We start from the raw sequence: 16,352 nt of genomic DNA, 5'->3' as shown, positions 1-16,352 counted from the left end.
AGAATGAAAGTAAAAATCCATAAGAACATGTCAATTTCTGCACAGGAAGCATTTAAACGAAATCAAATACCCTTACATGATTTTTTTTTTAAGTCAACAAACTAGGAATAGAAGGAAATTATTTCAACATAAAGAAAGCCAGATAGGAAAAACTCACAGCTCCTATCATGATCAATGATGAAAAGACTGAAAAATTTCCCTCCAAGGTCAAGAGCAACACAAGTATGCCTGTTTTTATCACTTCTATTTGACATAGTACTTAGGAAGTCCAAAAAGAAAAAGAAATTTTATTTTTTTTAAAGATTTATTTATTTGAGAGAAAGAGAGTAAGAGAGAGTGTGTGAGTGGGGAAGGAGCAGAGAAAGGGAGAGAATCTCTAGTAGACTCCATGCTGAACATAGAGCCTCACAAGGGGTTTGATCTCATGCTCCTGAGATCATGACCTGAGCCAAAACCAAGTCGTTTAACCACTGTACCACACAGGCACCCCAAGAAAAAGAAATTTTAAGATCTAAATTGGAAAGGAAGAAAAAAATAATCTCTATTCACAAATGACATGATCCTATATGTAGAAAGCCCTAAATTCTGTAATAAACTGGTAGAACTAGTAACTGAATTCAGCAACATTGTAGGTTACAAAATCAATATGCAAAAATTAGTTGTGTTTGCACTATACATTAACAATGAACAATGTGAAATGGAAATTTAGAAAACAGTGCCAATTAGAATAGCATCTAAAAGAATAAAATACTTAGGAATGAATTTTTAGCTTTGTACACTGGAAACTATAAAAGATTGGTAAAGAAATTAGATACAAATAAATGGAAAGATATCTTGTGTTCATAGATTGAAAGATTTAATATTGTTAAGATGGCAGTGCTACCCGTAGTGATCTACAGATTCAATGTAATGAATGTATCAACATCCCAATACTTTTTCTTGCCAAAATAAATTAATTCATCCTAAAATCTATATGGAATCTCCAGAGACCCTGAACTGCCAAAATGATCTTGAAAAAGAAAAAGTTGGACTCCTTAGACTTCCTGATTTCAAAACTTACAACAAAGCTATGGTAATTAAAAGAGTGTGGTACTGACATATGAACAAACATGTAGACCAAGGGAATAGGATAAGAAACTCAGATATAAACCCTTGGCTATGTGGTGGAATGATTTTTGACAAGGCTGCCAAGACCATTCAATGGGGAAAGGACAGTTCTTCAACAAATAGTGTTGTGAAAACTGGATTCCACATGCAAAAAGAATTAAGTTGGACCCTTACCTTTTCTATATTAAAAAATAATAATTTGGAATGGATTAAGGTCCTAATGTAAGACCTGAACTATAAAAACCTAGACGCACTGGGTGTTATTCTATATGTTGGCAAATTGAACACCAATAAAAAATAAATTAAAAAAAAAACCTAGAAGAAAATAATCCAATGAAGCTAAAGTTTGAGCAGGCTGAGTTTAGGTCTAGAAGTAGGATAATAAAAGTATTCCAAGCATGGGACCCAAATCCATTTCACTTCTTAAAAACAAGGGTACACAGGGGCTTCCACATTCATGAAAGGAGGCAGGAAAACACTACTAACTACTGTGTATGGCTACTTCTTGTGTAAATATGTGTGTCTAGAGAAACAGAGTGGTGTAACTTTGTGACTAGGAACATCAGTGAGATGTCTGTTGGAGGAGAGTGGGGATGTGCTAGATGGGTGATGGGTATTAAAGAGGGCACATGTTGTGATGAGCACTGGGTGTTGTATGTAAGTGATGCACCACTGAATTCTACTCTAGAAACCAATACTACACTACATGTTAACTAAAATTTAAATTTTTTAAAAATAGGCTATACCTTTGGTTGTAACTTTCCATTCTGTATATTACACCTCTGTCAATTCCATCCCCTCCTACACTAGCAACCTACACGGCAGCCCTTTTTGGAGGTAGCGTCTGAGAAGTACATGGTAGGGGAGAGCAGCCCCAGAGCAGGGGAGGAATGTAGGTGAAAGCCACAGATTTGACCTTAGATGGGGTGGTCCTTCCAGCTGCAGTCTGAAGATAAGCCGTTTAACACCCTCACTATTGTTTTGGTCCTTCATGAATCCACCACTTGAAAATGTGGCATACGGAAAAAAAAATATTTGTAAGACAATTCACTTTAATCTTTTAGGATTTGGGGAACTGGGAGCCAGATGAGTATACTTCAAACTGTTTGGTGACTTTAAAATGAGAGCAGACCCCAAATAGGCAGAACACAAACATGGATCCCATTTTAAGGAGCTTTCAGATTTAAAACAAAACGAAACTGTGTAGCCTGTTAGGCACACCATTGGACAGCTATACATTTGACAGTCCAAACATGACCAAATCAAAGCTCATAAACCATGTTTATGGCAGTAGTCTTAGTATGAAACTACACCACTACACATGCCTTCTCTAGCTTCTCTTTGGCTTCCTGATTGGGCATGGGTCATTGGACAGCTGAAGGTAAACAGTGTGATGTCAGATTCCTGTGCTGTTTGATCAGCTGTGTTCCGTCACACCTGCAGTCAGGAAGCTGGCCTCATCCACACTCAGTGCTTGACATTCCTGGCTAAAATTGCCTAAACGTGTATTCCAACCTCACAGAAAGTAACTTTTTCTCTTCCCTTTTGGGGAATCATTCACAAATGTCTCTGATAAGCTACTCTGTTTGGAGGAGCTCCTTAGGCCACTGGGTTTGAAATTACTAGCGATTATTTTCCTCTAAGATCAAAATTCAGAACCAGACATTATTTTCTAAACAGCTAGCAAAATCAAGGTTAGGGAAGTGACAAAGCCAAATGATCTCATGGATATATTACTTATTTGGAGTATTCTTCCTAATTCTACAAGTGGGTTACAATACATGCAGAATAGTTATTCTAAAAATGAGAATACCTGTTTCCTATCTAATTCAAAAATGATGGCTATAATATAACACTTTAATACAAATTAGCCTGATAAAAAGGCAAATGAACATATCTGAACTTCCACTTTTTCTTATTAAAAACTTTTTAAAAATTAACGAAAAGAAACAGAATTAAGAAAATCAAATACTATCTTGCCAAACTGTGGAAGGAGCCTTGGTGTCCATCGAAAGATGAATGGATAAAGAAGCTGTGGTCTATGTATACAATGGAATATTACTCAGCCATTAGAAACGACAAATACCCACCATTTACTTCGATGTGGATGGAATTGGAGGGTATTATGCCGAGTGAAGTAAGTCAATCAGAGAAGGACAAACATTATATGGTTTCACTCATTCGGGGGATATAAAAAATAGTGAAAGGGATTATAGGAGAAAGGAGAGGAAATGAGTGGGAAATATCTGTGAGGGTGACAAAACATGAGAGACTCCTAACTCTGGGAAACGAACAAGGGGTAGTGGAAGGGGAGGTGGGCAGGGGGTTGGGGTGACTGGGTGATGGGCACTGAGGAGGGCATTTGGCGGGATGAGCACTGGGTATTATACTATTTGTTAGCAAATCAAACTGCAATAAAAATATACAAAAAAAGAACATAAAAATGCAACAATGTTTTAAGAAAGAAAATGGTTCTCATAAATGTTGGTGAAAGACAAGAAAATAATTAGAAGCAATGTACCAATTATATATTCTTTATATGAGTTTCTGTATCACAAATTTGAGTTGACGCTCTGCAGCAGAGTTTTGCTTCTTAAGAACAAAGAATTTAATACATGGATTTTTGCCAGACCCAGCTGTTGCATCACAAGTTTGTAATACTGAACACCTGTTCAACCACTGTTTTTCTCCCAAAAATGTGTTTGATCATGCAGCTTGAAAGGAATGGCTTTTCACTTCTATTTACAAATCTCTCAGACTTTTTACACAGTACTTTAATTGTCTGCAACCATACTTAGGGCTCATGAAATTTACTAAATAACTTCACTATAGAGGTCATGAGGATCTCTATCCTTTTCAGCAAGCTTAATTGGAAAAAAAACAAGAAATTTTCCTCAAGCCTAACACACAAAAAAACTCTCACCTTACAATGGTACGCTGTTAAATAAAATGACTTAGAAAAATATGCAGTGAATTTTTTGTGGTTATTTCAGTTCAGCTTTCTGTTCTTCAGTCTATCAAGAACTGATGAACAATGCTTATTTTCTGTCTTGGATATTCTTCCAAGTTTTATATATGACATAAAACAGGTTCGTATTTCACATTCTGATTTTCCGGTCATATAAAGAAGAAACAAAGAATTATTAAGCTTGCAAAACATACCTCTTTCATGTACCATATTTTCTTTACCACTGAGAAGCTATCAAAAACTATTACCGACTTTCTCAAAAATGAAGGAAAATGTTATGTTTTCTAATTGAGGTCTAGTGGTGCGAGTGTCAATCCTCCTTACTATGAAGATGTCACATTCCATTTGTTTTATGTCTCTAACAACTATAATGCAGCTGCAGTACAAAATCAGATTATGAATCTTTATTTGTCTCAAGGATCCCCCAAGTCAGTACCTTAGTACTTTGCTGCCTAGCTCATTCACTGATATGTCGCTTTAAATATTCCTTTGCAAGAAAAGATGCAATGCATTCACTAGAACTGATTTTCACATCTCATTTCCTTTACAGGTCTGAAAATGTGTTCTAATACACCTGGTGTTAAAAATATAAAAAGTGGATAACATCTGTTTTGAACAGTTGACATTTCACCATATCCACTCCACATGGACTCAAACATAGTGTGCTTAGGCTTCATGATGCCTGACAGACGTGGTAGGGACCCTGACATAGCATAAGCTGTCTGAAGGCTTGGCTTATGCTTTCTTCCCATTTATGTTGCTCTTAGCTATATTTGACAGCTGATTTCTGCAGCATTTCTGTCAGTGTTCTTAATCCAGACAAAGAAATTCTTTATTTCAAAATGGTGCTAAATCCTATCATTCATAAGTTAATAAGCTTAAATGACTTGCAAAGCATCTTATGTGGAAATTCTTTCTTAGAAAATAAAACACAATCTTTCCTAGAAAGTTGAGTCATTAACTTACTTGAATGGGGCTGGGGTGGGGAGGAGGAGGGAAGAACAGACCAAAGTATCTGGCAAGATATCTTCTAGTTCCTTAATTTTACTGCAAGCTGGAAGCCCTGCATAGTCAGAAAATGTTTCCTGCCTCTACTCTCCTTCAGAATTTATAACCTCATTAGAAAACTATTTTAATTCAAGTAAAAACAACAGAATATCCAAACTGCTACTTGAAAATGCTAAATTGAGGGCACCTGGGTGGTTCAGTGGTTGAGCACCTGCCTTTGGCTCAGGTCATGATCCCAGGGTCCTGGGATGGAATCCCACATCAGGCTCCCCACAGGGGGCCTGCTTCTCCCTCTACCTATGTCTCTGCCTCTCTGTGTGTCTCTCATGAATAAATAAATAAAATATAAGAAAAAAGAAAATGCTAAATTGAATATAATTGAGTAGGATAAATTTTGGATGGTGATGTTCAATAAAACATGAGGCCCCAGAAGAGTTCCAGTACACATAACCTGTCTCCATGCATACAGACATTTACAAGTATCTTTATCCATATTATTTCAGCTAATCCAAAAGGCAGTTGATTGTAAAATGTGCAATTATATTTACATACCACCAAGGAAAACATTGCCCTTTAACCTATGATGCAATGTCAATTATAAAACATTTCCCTGAGCTACTATGTTTGTATCTCTACCATTAGGTCAAAGGTAACTTTACTTTCTCTAAGTGAAAGAACATTCTAGAAAGTCTCAACTATTTTGTTTAACCTCATTCTGTATTTTAACACTGGAAACAACTGCATAAATGTTATGCATTTATGTTAAGATTATTTAAAAAAGGCATACAAAATGTAATGTGTACCTACAGAGGGTTTGGCAAACAGTGCGAAATAATGTTGCTGAATTAATGAAGTTATCTGATTTGCCCAGAGATTAAATGAAATCACTGCTGACTTCTAATATAATATTAATTATATTAATATAATATGATTTTAACTTCTACTTTACTGTATTCGTGTATTGTCACAAAACTCTTTAAGGCAAAATGAAAATTTAAATGTAAGTGCTTAAGAAGTATAAATCCAGTCCATTTACTAATTATTAATACTACAACATGTTCCTCTCAGGCATCGTTATATATTTGAGAGCTATCTTTCACACTTACTTAAAGCCAATGGAAGTGATGGAAGATGCTGTATCTCCTTAGGTATAATATGTGGATGAAATAGGAATAAAAAATTATTCATCCCTCAAGTTACTATGTCCTAGGTTGAAAATGGAATCAAAACCAAAACCAAATCTTTTCTATTCCTGATTTGTGATTAATTTTTGGTAAAAGAATTGAAAAAACAAAGAGCCCAACAATTCATGGATTTGAATTATTAATTAGGTTTAGTGTGAAAAAGGATTACTCAATAAACTATAAAAACATTGTTGAAAGCTTACTAAAATAAATACAGCAAGACCCAAATGTCTTTGTGTGGTTTACACTGTAATTACTTCAGAGTATAAATGGTTCAAAATTTGAAAATTCAATTATATGCATTTCATTTTCATTTAATTTTGTGAATTTTGAAAAGCATGTGGTTGTTTCTTTTTAAATTTTAGTTTTTTAGTCTCTCATTGAGGATGGCAAATACTGTTGGAAACAAAACACTGAAGGTAAAATTTTAAAGTTTCCCAAACTGAACAAGTGTCAAAGAGAGTTAAATAATGACAATTCTAAATGATTTTTAAAGCTTCTTTTTTTTAAACATACTCTGTCATTTAGAGCAGTTTTTGGTTGATAGCAAAATTGAGCAGAAGGTACTGAGGTTTCCCATAATGTCTGATCCCGCACATGCACAGCCCCCCATTATCAACACAGTGGTACCCCATTGTATGACAAATCGAAGATTTGAAATATTTGAAATATTCTCTCAAAGTGGCACACTAAATGATATTTTTTTAAAGCTTGTAGCATTTACATTTTTGAGGTTCTCAAAGCTTAAAAGAGCCCTAAGACTTTAAGAAATCCCATATTTTCTGGAGCAATAGGGCTTTTCTTCACAAAGGAACTGTCCAGAAAAAGCTTCAAAATGAAAAGAAAACTGTAGAAACTTGTTTGTTGATGTGGGTGGCAGCTGTTTTGTGGTAGAACCATAGCACAGGATATGGGGTTAGAACTGGGTCATATCATACGCTCAGTTACCATTCTAGTTATGTGATCTTCAGCAAGTGTTTAAATAATCTGACAACTTACTTTCCTCAGAAGCAAAAATAATTGTGCAGTTAATTGAGATGCTATATGCAAAAAGCTATAGGTTACATACATAAAATTAATTATGGTGAAAACAGTAAAATGACAATCTAGTGTGAAAAGAGGTAAGTACCATGGAATCTGCTTTACAACACAAATCTGGATGAAGAGTTGAGAGTCCTAGAAGGACACATACCTGGGAATGACCGTGTTAACTAAAGAAGAAAATCTCTGGCCAAATTAATATGTGGGACCACACTTCCTCTTTTTTTGGTTATCATCTGCTTATTTTTCTTATCATTTTAAGTTTTTATTTAAATTCCAGTTTGTTAACATAGTGTAATATTAGTTTCAAAACACAGTGATATTAGGTACTTCCATACAACACCAAGTGTTCATCATAGCAAGTGTATTCCTTAATCCCCATCGTATCATTTTATTTATTTTTTTCATCATGGTAAGTATATTCTTTAATCCTAATCCTCTATTTCCTCTATCCTCTCCACCCATCTTCCTTCTGGTAACTATCAGTTTGTATTCTATAGTTAAGAATCTGTTTCTTAGTCTGTCTCGGTCTCTCTCTTTTCTCCTTTATTTAAGCTCATTTATTGCTTAAATTCCACATATGAGTAAAATCATATGGTATTTGCCTTTCTCTGACTGACTTATTTCACTTAGCATGATACTCTCTAGCTCCATACATGTTATTACAAATGGCAAGGTTTTATTCTTTTTCATGGCTGAGTAATAGTCCAGTATATATATATATATATATATATGTGTGTGTGTGTGTGTGTGTGTGTGTGTGTGTGTGTACCACATCTTCTTTATCCACTCATCAATGGATACTTGGGCTATTTCTAATAGTTTAGCTATTGTAAATAATTCTGCTATAAACATAGGGGTGCATGTATCCCTTTGAATTAGTGTTTTTGTATTTTTTGGATAAATACCAGTATTGTAATTACTGGATTATAAAGGAGTTGTATTTTTAAATTTTTGAGGAAAAATATTTTCCAGTTTTACACAGTGGCTGCAGTTTTCATTCCCACCAACAGTGTAAGAGGGTTCCTTTTTCTTCACATCCTGACCAATACCTGTTGTTTCTTATGCTTTTAATGTTAGCCATCCAACAGGTATGAGGTTATATCTTATTGTAGTTTTGGTTTGCATTTCCCTGATGATGAGTAATATGGAGCATCTTTCCACATGTCTATTGGTCATCTGTGTCTTGGAAAAATGTCCATGTCTTCTGTCCATTTTTAAACTGGATTACTGTTTTGGAGGGTATTGAGTTGTATCATTTTTTTATACATTTTGTATACTAAACCTTTATAAGTTATATAATTTGCAAATATCTGCTCCTATTTAATAGATTGCCTTTTATTTTTGTTGATTTTTCCTTTGCTGTGCAGAAAATTTTTATTTTGATATAGTCCCAAAAGTTTATTTTTGTTTTTATTTTCCTTGCCTTAGGAGACATATCTAGAAAAATGTTGCTACAGCTGATGTCAGAGAGATTACTATGATTTTCTATCTCACATTTAGGTCTTTCATCCATTTTGAATTTGTTTTTGTATATGGTGTAAGAAAGTGGTCCAGTTTCATTTTTTTACATGTTTTTAGAATAGCTCAAATTAAAATTTTTGTTTCACTAACTTCATTCTCCTTTAACACTGGAAATTTAAATGCGTAAATAAATTATGAAATGGCCATACAACAAAATACTATACAGCTAAGGAAACTAGACAGGGTGTGGAAAGATATAGAGAGAATAAGAGAGGTATTCACAATTCATTGTTAAGGGAAAAACTCCAATCTAACTCTTAATCATGGTTATCCCCAAGTACTGAGATTACAGGTAATTTTTTTCCTTTGCTTTTATTTTTAATTAAAAAAACACTTTTTACTTGTAGGAGAAAACTCATAAAACTCCTTGTTTTTATTTACATCCTAAATTTTACAGAGTGAGGATGTAACCTATGTTATGTAAAACTTCAGGTTTACAGCTCTTTGCAGGGGTGCCTTAAAAGACAACCCACCATTATTTGCATATCTTAGACTTGGGTTTCCCAAAACAACAGCCACTAGCTGCATATGGCTACTTAAATTTAATTTAAATAATTTAATTAACATAAAACTTAATATAATTAAAAATTCAATTCCTCATTCATACTAGTCATATTTCAAGGGCTCAATAGCCACAGGGGGCTTAATGGTTACCATATTTGAAGAGTACATTTCCATAATCACAGAAATTTCCATTAGATTGAGCTATCTTAAACCATAGATTGGGATCTGTATACACAATAAGATACGATTTTTCAATATTATGAATGTGCTTTCTTCTTTTTGCATTTCTGAGCACATGACCTCTTTCATACTCTATCCCTGAGGTATCCTTCTACCTTGGGAAGATAAGTTTTGTTCTATAAAGATGAAGGAGAGAGACCATACAATACTCATTTACCTTCTCATCATAGAAAATAGGATTTTTCAAAAAAACAAGAGCCTTGCAAATCCACCATCTTTGCCTGAAATCATGGTCTTCTCATGTTTTGTAAAGTTACCATTTCTTAGTTGTCAAAGTTAAAATACAAAAACAAAAACTCAAACTCTCTCTTGATCACCTTTGCATAGCCAATACCAATCACACACCAATATCTGATTCTACTTTGCAATTCTTTCTTTTTCTTTTTCTTTCTTTTTTTTTTTTTTTTAGAGAAAGAGAGTAGGGGAGAGGTAGAAGGAGATAGTGAGAGAATCTTAGGCAGGCTCCATGCCCAGCATGGTTGATCTCACAACTCTGAGATCATAACTTGAGCTGGAATCAAAAGATGCTCAACCACTTGAACCACCCAAGTGCCCCTGCAATGATTTCTGTACTGACTCTTCTCTTTGCCCACACTGCCACTGTGTCAGGTCAGATTCTAATTATTTTCACCCGAACCACTGCACAAGCCTAATTAATCACCTACTCATATTTTCTAATTAACCAATCTGCTCACATCACATCCTTATTTAAAATTCTTCAAATGTTTGTGTTGCCTAAATGATAGTGCATACAGAGGAGTGTAGTTCTTGGTAAGAGTAGTGAACAAGCAGGGATGCCTGGGTGGCTTAGTGGTTGAGCATCTGCCTTCTGATCGGGGGGTGATCCCAGGGTTCTGGGATTGAGTCCCACATTGGGGTCCCTGCATGGAGCCTGCTTCTCCCTCTGCCTATGTCTCTTTCTTCTCTCTGTGTCTCTCATTAATAAATAAATGAATTTTTTTTTAAAGAGTAGTGAACAAGCAGAGATCATGCATCTGCTCTTTCCTCAGGAGTGATAAGATGGGGGCTGAGGTTTCCTTGAGAAAAATTCAAAGACACTAAAGTGGTAGGAATAGATAATGCGCAGGGAAGATTCAATAGAAATGGAAAAGTAGGAGCTCTTTATGGAGGCTTGGATCCAATGTAGGACTTGGGGCCAGGGGCTAAAAGACAAGCATGATGGGTTGTGTTTAGTTTGAGTGTGGTTCAGTTTAGGTTGCTAGAATAGTCAGATATTCAGGACAGAAATCCTGGGCAGGAATGATGAAAATGAAAATACTGGTGTGTCTCTTACAGAATGTCTTATTACAGATAATAAGATAAATAGGCAAATTTGTAAATAGGCAAATTTGTAATTAAAATCCATGAGAATAAAGGACATAATTTACACATAACAGCACTATGTAGAACTGTTAATCTATATACAAAATGGTATCTCATCATAAAACAAAATTAAATTCTGTATTTAAGTTTATATTTTTGGTGATGATTGGGAATGAACCAGTATCCACAGCATCCTTCTCTGGGAAAAGTAAAGACTTTTAATATGTGTTTACCTGTTACTTTACACTACCTAATACATTTTTTTAAATTTTTTAAAAATTTTTTAAAATTTATTTATGATAGTCACAGAGAGAGAAAAAGAGGCAGAGACATAGGCAGAGGGAGAAGCAGGCTCCATGCACCGGGAGCCCGATGTGGGATTCGATCCCGGGTCTCCAGGATCGCGCCCTGGGCCAAAGGCAGGCGCCAAACCGCTGTGCCACCCAGGGATCCCAATACATTTTTTGAATCATCTAGTAATTTAGATTCAGATTGCTACTGTGATAATATTATCTGCCTTTATTTTATTTTATGTCATTAATTTTAAATTCTTTCTTAGAAATTTTCTAAAATTTGAGAGACATATTATCAACAAAAATTTATATTTACCTATAAATTCCAGTGAGTTATTTGCTTATTATTGTTTCTATAACAAATGCTATTCTCTTTTTTAAAGAATGTTTTGTTTTGCTGGAAAATAGTCTAAAGTTGTTGGGGTTTTGTTCCAGAAAAGGTTTATGGGGAATAAGCTTCCTGAGTCTTGACATTTCTGAAAGAAAAATGTCTTTATTCTGTCCTTACTCTATACTCACTTGAATGCTAGTTTTTATAGGATATAGAATTCCAGGATAAAAATACTTTCCTCTAAAGACAGTGAAGGATTTGTTCCATTTTCTTTTACAATTTATTGTGAATGATGTTAAGTCTAATACTGGTGTGATCCTTGTTCTTATGTAATTTTTTCCCTTCCTCTAATTTTCTGGAAATGTCCAATCTGAATTTATGTCAAGGTATAGATAACTGTCTTTGTTCTTCCTGCTTGGCACTAAGTGGATCTTTTCAATCTGAAGACTACAATCTTTAACTCTTCACTTTACAGAATCTTCCCTCCATTTTTTAAATGATGATTTTTCTTTATTTCAATTGCTCTCTTTCCTTTTGTGTATTTTCTTGTGCTATATTTTCAAACTTTCCCCCATCACCAGCCTACTTTCTTTTTACTTTTACTTTGCATTCTTATTTACTAGACTTTATCTTTCAGATAATTACTCAATCATATCTAGTATTTGTCTCTTCTATTAAATTTATTGTTTTGCCAAAACTATATATTTTTAAGATTTGTTTATGTATTTATTAGAGGGAGGAAAGGGCAGAGGGAGATGGAAAGGGAGGGAATCCTCAAGCAGATTCCCACTGAGCTTGGAACCTGACATGAGGCTTGATCCGAGGACTCTGAGATCATGACCTGAGCTGAAATCAAGAGCCAGATGTCCAACCAACTAAGCCACCCAGATGCCACACCAAATCTATATTTAATCTCCAAAAAGCCTTTGTTAATCTATGAACGTATCTTTTTTTTTAATATAACAGCCTTTTTGGGTATAGTATTCCCCTTGGGTCATTCCGAGGATATAAGTTTTTAAAATTTCATATTATATTCCTTATGTTATCTGTTTCCTCTGAAGTTAATTCTGCTTCTTAATACTGGCTTATCGATATCAAGGATATGTAGTGATATTTCCTTAGTGGACTCTTTCTTGATCCCTAAATGATCCCTAAATACTATCATTTACGTTTTACATTTAAAAAATTTTTGTGGACCTTAAAGAATAGGAATTATGTTATATATCTACTTCTGAAACTTGGTATTTTTGCTCAATATATTTATAAGATGTATTGATATTGATGAATACATTACTGAAATACATTTGTTTCTCACTACTGCGTTGTATGATCATAGTATCATCCTGTTGTTCATTTTCATGTAGGTTGACACTTGAGGTGTTTTTATCTTTATGTTTTATTACACTTATTTTGCTCTTATATAAAAAATAGCTCATTGACCAGTCTGTAATAGATTTCTTCTATTATCAATACACATCACAATTCACTTTTTACAAAAGATTATTTCTAGTCACAAATATTTACAATGATATTTAGAGTCATGTTAAATTTATTATAGGAGTAAAATCCTTTAGATTTTTTAAATCAAGCTGAAAAGAGATCTTTAAAGAAAATAATAAATTTACAAAAGAGCTAAAAGACTTCCAGTTCAGCCTTTTTTTTTGTCATGTAAAAATTTTATTTATGGGTTTTATATCCAGTATTTATTGAAGCTAAGAAAAGTGGGATTCATGAAATAATTTTACTTTATTTTAATTATTTTAATTGATGCTAATCCTTGGTTCTTTGTATTTTACTTTTTCAAAGTAACAAAGAACTTAACGATCTTTCACTGTCATATTTCAAGCTATATAAATAAGATAGAAGTAATTTTATGTTTCTTAAAGTAGTAGGTATATACAGACAATTTTCTTATCACCCAAGAGATAAGAACAGTCAACTTTTCTTCCTCTTGACTTACCTGACATACCTGTTTCAATTGCACCAGCCAGGTAGAACACGGTAAGCGCTGCCACCTGAGCCTAGTTTCATTTGGCATTTAAAAACTAACCAGGAAAAGACATTGCTCAAAAATTATTTTGGCACAAACATTCAGTACTCTTTTCTGCTAGATAAATCAGACCAAAAATAAGTCGAAAGCAACTAGTGACCTGTGATGACATTATTCAATATAATATTAGAGATTCAAGAAGGGATTGATTTGTAGTCTGTTCTTACCTTAGCGTTTTGGATGCAGGGACAGAGGGCCCAAGCTGCGCTGGCCTTCACATCTGGATGAGGATTTTTCAGCAGGGACCATAGCAAACGAACTCCATCTAATCGATCAATTATTCTAATGTGAGACCAAAAACAGAAGTATAAACTGTAATTAGTATTTAGGAATGAAACTTAAGTGGCCTATCTATCCACACAACTCTAATTATTTTTCTCCTTGTGACATTTGGCTTAGATTTTTTTTTTTTCAAAACTAACAACAGCCGGGGAGTCTGGGTGGCTCAGTGGGTTAAGCAGCCAAATCTTGGTTTCAGCTTGGTTTTAATCTCAGGGTCCTGAGTTCAGGCCCCATGTTGGGCTCCACCCTGGATGTGGAGCCTACTTAAAAAAAAACTTTAACAGCAGGAATAGAATGTGCTACTAAACTGTAAGCTCTCTGATTTCAGTTTTAAATTCATGACACAGAAAGCAAGCTCTGGGATAATTATGATTCACGCAAATGTAAAATCAAGCCATGTAATTTTTTAATGAGTTGTACACAGACTGTTACCTAAATGTCAAAATACTAGTTCCTTTATATAGTAACATCTATATACTTTCCAAAACAAATATTTATGCCTGAAAACTGTGAAGTTACCTTTTTTATTTGGTCTACCCTTAATTGACTTACCTTACTATATGACATATTTTAAACTCTGCCAGTCCTAATCTAGCATTAGGAATTAAAATCATTACACCACAGTGCACCCTTTGTTAGGCATGGATAACACGTAACTTGTTTTCCATGTGCTCCCTTCTCAGCAAGACTAACATTGCAGACTGTGTTATAATTACTTAAACACACTGTAATCAAAATATCTTCATGACTAGCTGAAAAATGAATTATCATCAGAGTCATCTCTACACCATCTGTCTTCTGTTTATATATCAATCAGTCCAGGGAGCATAACCTTGCATTAAGGTCCATTGAGTACACTTGCAGTTGAGAAGATGGCCAAACAAAACTTAATATCCTTTACAAACATGGCTTTGTTCAGAAAGATATGTTAAACTCAAAACAGATGAAAAAAGATAAAGAACATCAAAACTCCTTTGATTTTTAATCTTGAGTAAAACACATGTAGTATTTAGCCACAGACAGAATAAATACTACTAGTTTAGAAGACCATTCAAATTATCTCTTGAAAACTGACATAAAGACAACTACATATCATATTGGAGATGAGTTGGCCAGGAAAAAAAAAATTATTTCAACTGGTCCAAATATGATACCAGGCTTGCATAACCTTATAAAATAGCTGGTAATGCAAACAGCCTGTAGTAAGATACAAATTGTCTCTTTAGAAAATGACTTTTAATAAGAAAGAAGCACACTGAGAAAGTATTTTAACACAAAGTTTAACTAAATAGCTTTCCAAACTGTAAAGCTCTCTGTCGATATCATGCTGAGAGAAAAAGTTTTATTTCTCAACTGATGGAAAATGTAAAGAAAAATACCAAGCACTTCATAATGAATGATTTACTTTACAAAATTAAACAATCTTACTGCCTTACATATGCCACTGAAAGCATAATTGATACTAATCCTTGGGTCTATTTTTTTCACATGCAATTAATTTCTCAGTGAACAATAGGTCTGTCCTACCCTCTTGCAAATGTAGCAGTAAAATTTGCATTGGTAATATTTAACTGGACAGTGCTGGACATAACTTGACATTAGAGCAGAAATCATTTGCATGGCACATCTTTTCAGGTTTCTTTTAAAGGGATAATTCGGTGTGTTCTGGACTCCCACCCCTCTGACAAAATTTCACAATTAGCTATAAAAATTCACTATTAATTATAAAACTACATCTATTGTCCCTAATCATCACCCAAAACCTTAGGCAATTAATTCATTAGCTGCTTAGTTGTAACAGATGAGGATTGTGGCTTCATCACTGGTGCCTTAGAAGACTCAGCACAGGGGATCCCTGGGTGGTGCAGCGGTTTGGCACCTGCCTTTGGCCCAGGGTGCAATTCTGGAGACCCAGGATCAAATCCCACGTCAGGCTCCCAGTGCATGGAGCCTGCTTCTCCCTCTGCCTGTGTCTCTGCCTCTCTCTCTCTCTCTCTGTATGACTATCATAAATTAAAAAAAAAAAAGAAGACTCAGCACAGCACAGAGTAATAACCTTAGATGAGGGGAAACGTGATTGACACACATTTGCAAGCACAGGAACTAACAAAGTCAGGCGGTAGCAGACTATAGGATTTAACTGGCCCTCCCAACTCCCTCATTCTCTGTATCAAGTTATTTACTGCTGATTTTTACTTCACAATAAGTCAAGTATCAGGGCGCCTGGATGGCTCAATTGGATGAGTGTCTGACTCTTGATTTTGGCTCAGGGCAAGATCTCAGGGTGATAAGATTGAGCCCAGGTCAGACCCACACTCAGCACAGTGTCTGTGAGTCTGCCTGAGATCTCCTCCCCCTTTGTCCCTCCCCCTGCCCCCCTGCACATGGTCTATCTCAAATAAATAAAATCTTAAAAAAAGCGCCAAGTATGTGCCCTTACTTCCCCCTTCCACCTGCCAGCGCCCTAATTCTGATCTTTACCACATCATATCAGGAT

General features: G+C 34.9%; 1 protein-coding gene across 9 annotated transcripts in view; it reads right to left on the bottom strand.

Annotated features, from left to right (window-relative positions):
* Positions 1-3,743: 3,743 nt before the first annotated feature.
* The window catches only part of LOC140629442 (outer dynein arm-docking complex subunit 2-like), a 150,382-nt gene continuing 137,773 nt past the window's right edge, over positions 3,744-16,352 (bottom strand). For all 9 annotated transcript variants that reach the window (XM_072818919.1, XM_072818915.1, XM_072818920.1 and 6 more), the window contains 2 exons: positions 13,741-13,855; positions 3,744-4,212 (listed from right to left, as the gene is read on the bottom strand). In XM_072818919.1, coding sequence (XP_072675020.1) covers positions 4,177-4,212; positions 13,741-13,855 — 151 coding nt within the window. In that variant the 3' untranslated portion in view covers positions 3,744-4,176. The remainder of the gene's footprint in view (positions 4,213-13,740; positions 13,856-16,352) is intronic.

The sequence above is a fragment of the Canis lupus genome (genome assembly GCF_048164855.1).
Source record: "Canis lupus baileyi chromosome 5 unlocalized genomic scaffold, mCanLup2.hap1 SUPER_5_unloc_5, whole genome shotgun sequence".
Taxonomy (NCBI): Eukaryota; Metazoa; Chordata; class Mammalia; order Carnivora; family Canidae; genus Canis; species Canis lupus.
Note: the sequence above shows the minus strand (reverse complement) of the source record. Positions and strands in the feature narration are given on the sequence as shown.